Here is a 3407-nt window from a genome sequence, read left to right on the forward strand (position 1 = left end):
TTCTAATTAATTTGAGAATAATTTTCATATTTTAAAGCTTTTAACGTATTTTTTAAATTCAAATCAATGATGCGAATTTGTAGGGTTTTGAAAATGATGCGAAACATTTGTAAGGTTCTTAATCTTTGAGAAAAGTGTTTTGAAATTGTGAATTTTCCAAATTTTCATTATTTGCATGGAAATACTCGACTAAATCTAATTAATATTGTATATAAAGGACTAATGTACAAGAAGAATTGGCAGAAAATACTTGAAAATGTAAGTAATTTACATTTATTAATCATTTTTAACTTTTATAACCCGCAAACTCCTCAGCATAGCTCCAAACACTCTCTTTACTACTCTATAAAGTCCATAAACCACCAATCCAGCCACAGCTAATACAAACAAATAAGAATCAATCAGATGAAGTTGGAAGTAATTAAGGTTATGAGCAGCTGATCGCAAATGAGTTGCATCCTTATTCCTTATGGCATATTCAACCCAGTAGACGGCCGACTGTTCTGGAGTTATTGGACGATCCTTGAAGAGTTTTGAGATTTTTTGTGCATTATTTTGGTACTCAAACTTTTTAAGGACTTGATTGATATTCCTTAATATCAATTCTTCATTAATGTCTTTATATTCCATGATGACACCAAGACCCATGTTCTGAGCTTGAAGCATGTTCATTTTTTGGTCTGAATAAATCGGAATTCCAATTACAGGAACTCCTTCAATAATTGCTTCCGTTGTTCCTAACAATCCTCCATGTGTAATGAAAAGCTTTACATTTGGATGTGCCAAGATGTCTCGTTGTGGGATCCAAGAGCTGATCATAACATTGTCTGGCTTATTCAACATCGTTTCGTTCTCAAACTTCCAAATGACTTTTTCCTTTAACTGACTGAACACTTTGATGAAGGCATCGCGTTTCTCGGCAGGCAAGTCCATTCCTTGAATCATTGAACCAAATGAGAATAAAATTGCTCCATCGTTTGCTGAGTCGAGGAATTCCTTGATGTCTTGTGGTAGTTCCTTTGGCTTGTCAACATGGAGGCCACCGATTTCAATCTGTGGATTAATAAGATGTGAGTAGGAACTCGAATAGCCTAGAGCGTTCAATCCTCACCATATTAGCAACAGTCGGTCTTATAGACAGCACACTAAAGTGATGATAGATGAAGACTAAAGCTGCACTTTTCATGACATCTTCTAAAGACTTTCCAGTATGTCCAAAATGAAAGTCAAAGATTCTTTTCTGAAATGCAACAAAAAGTCAGTTCCAAAAATTATTCATCAAAGAGCAACCGATCCTTCCTGTCGGCTAAGTTAATTGCCATGAAACTTGATCCATTTCTCTTACCTGCCTCTTATAGTGATAAAATTCCATAAATAAATTTTCATATTGGCAAATCAGCATGTTGTACGTACGCTGCCAAAAATTCATATTTTCTGAAAATTTCACAAAATTATGTGGCACGTATGCATATTCCATTGGTGCTTTCGTCAGATCATTAGTCCATTTTGATGTGCTGAATGTTGACGAGCCAATAAGTGGACAGTTGTAATGAGCCGCCAATCCATAAAGGGCCTCAAAGAAGAAAACTTCAACAATTATTGCGTCAAAATGCTTTTCACGTTCAAGCAGTGCCTTAACATTTGGATGGGAAAGTGTAAAATTTGATAAAAAATCACCAAGATCGGACAATAAGGACATGTGCTTTTGTGGTGGATATTCTTCACGGATGAACATGTTGCCTAGTTCAACTGAAATGTTAATTAATATTAAGCATATGTAGGAACATCTTTGATAGTTATTGTCAATGACAAAGCTATTCATACTTACGATCGTTGTCATATACTAGATGTATATCGTTGTAGTTATGAATTGGTGTTTTTAGTGGGAATGGTGAGATTACATGGACTTCGTGACCGGCGTTAGCTAAGCTTTTCATTATTGAGTGACCTATCACCCAATGGGATTTGAAACTGAAAATAGGGGAATTTTGATTAAGTTATATTAGTTAGTTCTTGAGTAGCACTAGTCGGGTAATCGATCCAGGATCTGGGACCAGGCTGGCATGACTCGTGATTTCGTTTGAAACCGGCATCAAGCCAAAGTCAAGCCCTCCTTGATATTTTTAATTCTGATTCTTGAAAAGTAGGTAATACCAACTAAATAAAGGCAATTGATCCTAATTTTTGCATAAAAAGCTGTGCTTTAGACACTGGATACACTCACCTTACAGGAAAAACACCCAAAATTTTGTATGGATTAACACAGCTAATCATTAAAGCCATAAATACAGCAATCAAATTCGACCCTTTCATGTTTCTTTTGTCTACAAGAATTAATATGTAGGTAAATATGCCAGCTTCCTTAAACTGGTGATTAGACAACAAAGCAGAAATCAGTAATCTTCCCTATTTGTGAAGACGCGTGCGTTCGATTCCTTCCGATCACGTTCTCTCGAACTATAAATATGTACAACATCCGTATAGATCCACAAAATACACATTAAATTACACTAGAACTCAAATACAGCTGTACAGACATTAACAAAGTCTCAATAACAACTGAAATAATTTTAATCATCGGCATCGACATTGAAGATAGTGTCATTGGCTTATTGTTTTTATTAGGTCTCGAATTTTTATAATGATAATTTCAAGTTTTTCGAGAATTTCATTGCTGAGCCGTCAAATTTACATATTAAATGACTGCGCATCACTGTAGTGCAGCGTAACTACATTCCGAACTCACCGTTCCTTATTATCCCAGCAATCACATCCCTAAAAGAAGTTCTAATCCCTACAAATACCTCAAACAATGTATAAATGTGTAAATTAACCAAAGTTAAATGTTATTAAGCCATAAATTACAGCTAAAGCAATGCATAAAAGCTTGAGAAGAGAAATAAACATTAAGCAATAATCATTTTGCATTTATGGGTGCATGCAAAACACATGTCATGTTGCGAATATTTTTTTTTTATGAGATTTTGAAAGCAATCATAAAGCAGTTAAACGCCAATTTTCTTGGTGGAATTAATTATAAAGAAATGCTTGTAAACATAACCGACATGTCGACAGTAGATATATAGGTATTTGCCATTTGGTGCCTCATAAGTTACATATTATGAATTTCATGTCATGTGCGACATTTTAAATGATCTGTGGGTAAACGTTTGAAAGAATTGCTCATCGTGAGCTTAGATGTAGATGCAAATTTTTAGCATATAGCGCAAGTGTGGCATTAAGGCAATAAAATGTGATTAGAATATTGTTATTGGTATTGACTTGGGTTAATAAATAAAGTATTAAAAAATATTTAATGGCAAATAAAGCAGCAGTAAGATGATGATCACCAGCAGTGCGAGGTAAGGTGTAGTTAGTTTTAAGCTGTTTATTTTTTCAATAAGCAT

General features: G+C 34.5%; 1 protein-coding gene across 1 annotated transcript; it reads right to left on the bottom strand.

The window, feature by feature from the left end:
- Nucleotides 1-244: 244 nt before the first annotated feature.
- LOC139092331 (UDP-glycosyltransferase UGT5-like) lies at nucleotides 245-2487 on the bottom strand. Its single transcript, XM_070642680.1, has 5 exons — nucleotides 2225-2487; nucleotides 1829-1971; nucleotides 1346-1749; nucleotides 1112-1240; nucleotides 245-1053 (listed from the first exon to the last, which is right to left on the bottom strand). Exons 1-5 carry the CDS (start codon nucleotides 2311-2313, stop codon nucleotides 277-279), a joined length of 1542 nt encoding a protein of 513 aa, XP_070498781.1. The 5' UTR covers nucleotides 2314-2487; the 3' UTR covers nucleotides 245-276.
- Nucleotides 2488-3407: the final 920 nt, after the last annotated feature.

The sequence above is a fragment of the Chironomus tepperi genome, unplaced genomic scaffold, assembly GCF_022539635.2.
Source record: "Chironomus tepperi strain 1889 unplaced genomic scaffold, CSIRO-AGI_Ctep_v1 contig_298, whole genome shotgun sequence".
Classification (NCBI taxonomy): domain Eukaryota; kingdom Metazoa; phylum Arthropoda; class Insecta; order Diptera; family Chironomidae; genus Chironomus; species Chironomus tepperi.

Excerpts from the sequence above, each read along its gene's own strand:
- LOC139092331 (XM_070642680.1), bottom strand. The coding sequence starts at position 2,313 with ATGAAAGGGTCGAATTTGATTGCTGTATTTATGGCTTTAATGATTAGC. Across the intron at positions 1,750-1,828 it reads TCTAGTATATGACAACGATC|TTGAACTAGGCAACATGTTC; the intron begins GTAAGTATGAAT and ends TTAACATTTCAG. Across the intron at positions 1,054-1,111 it reads GACCGACTGTTGCTAATATG|ATTGAAATCGGTGGCCTCCA; the intron begins GTGAGGATTGAA and ends ATTAATCCACAG.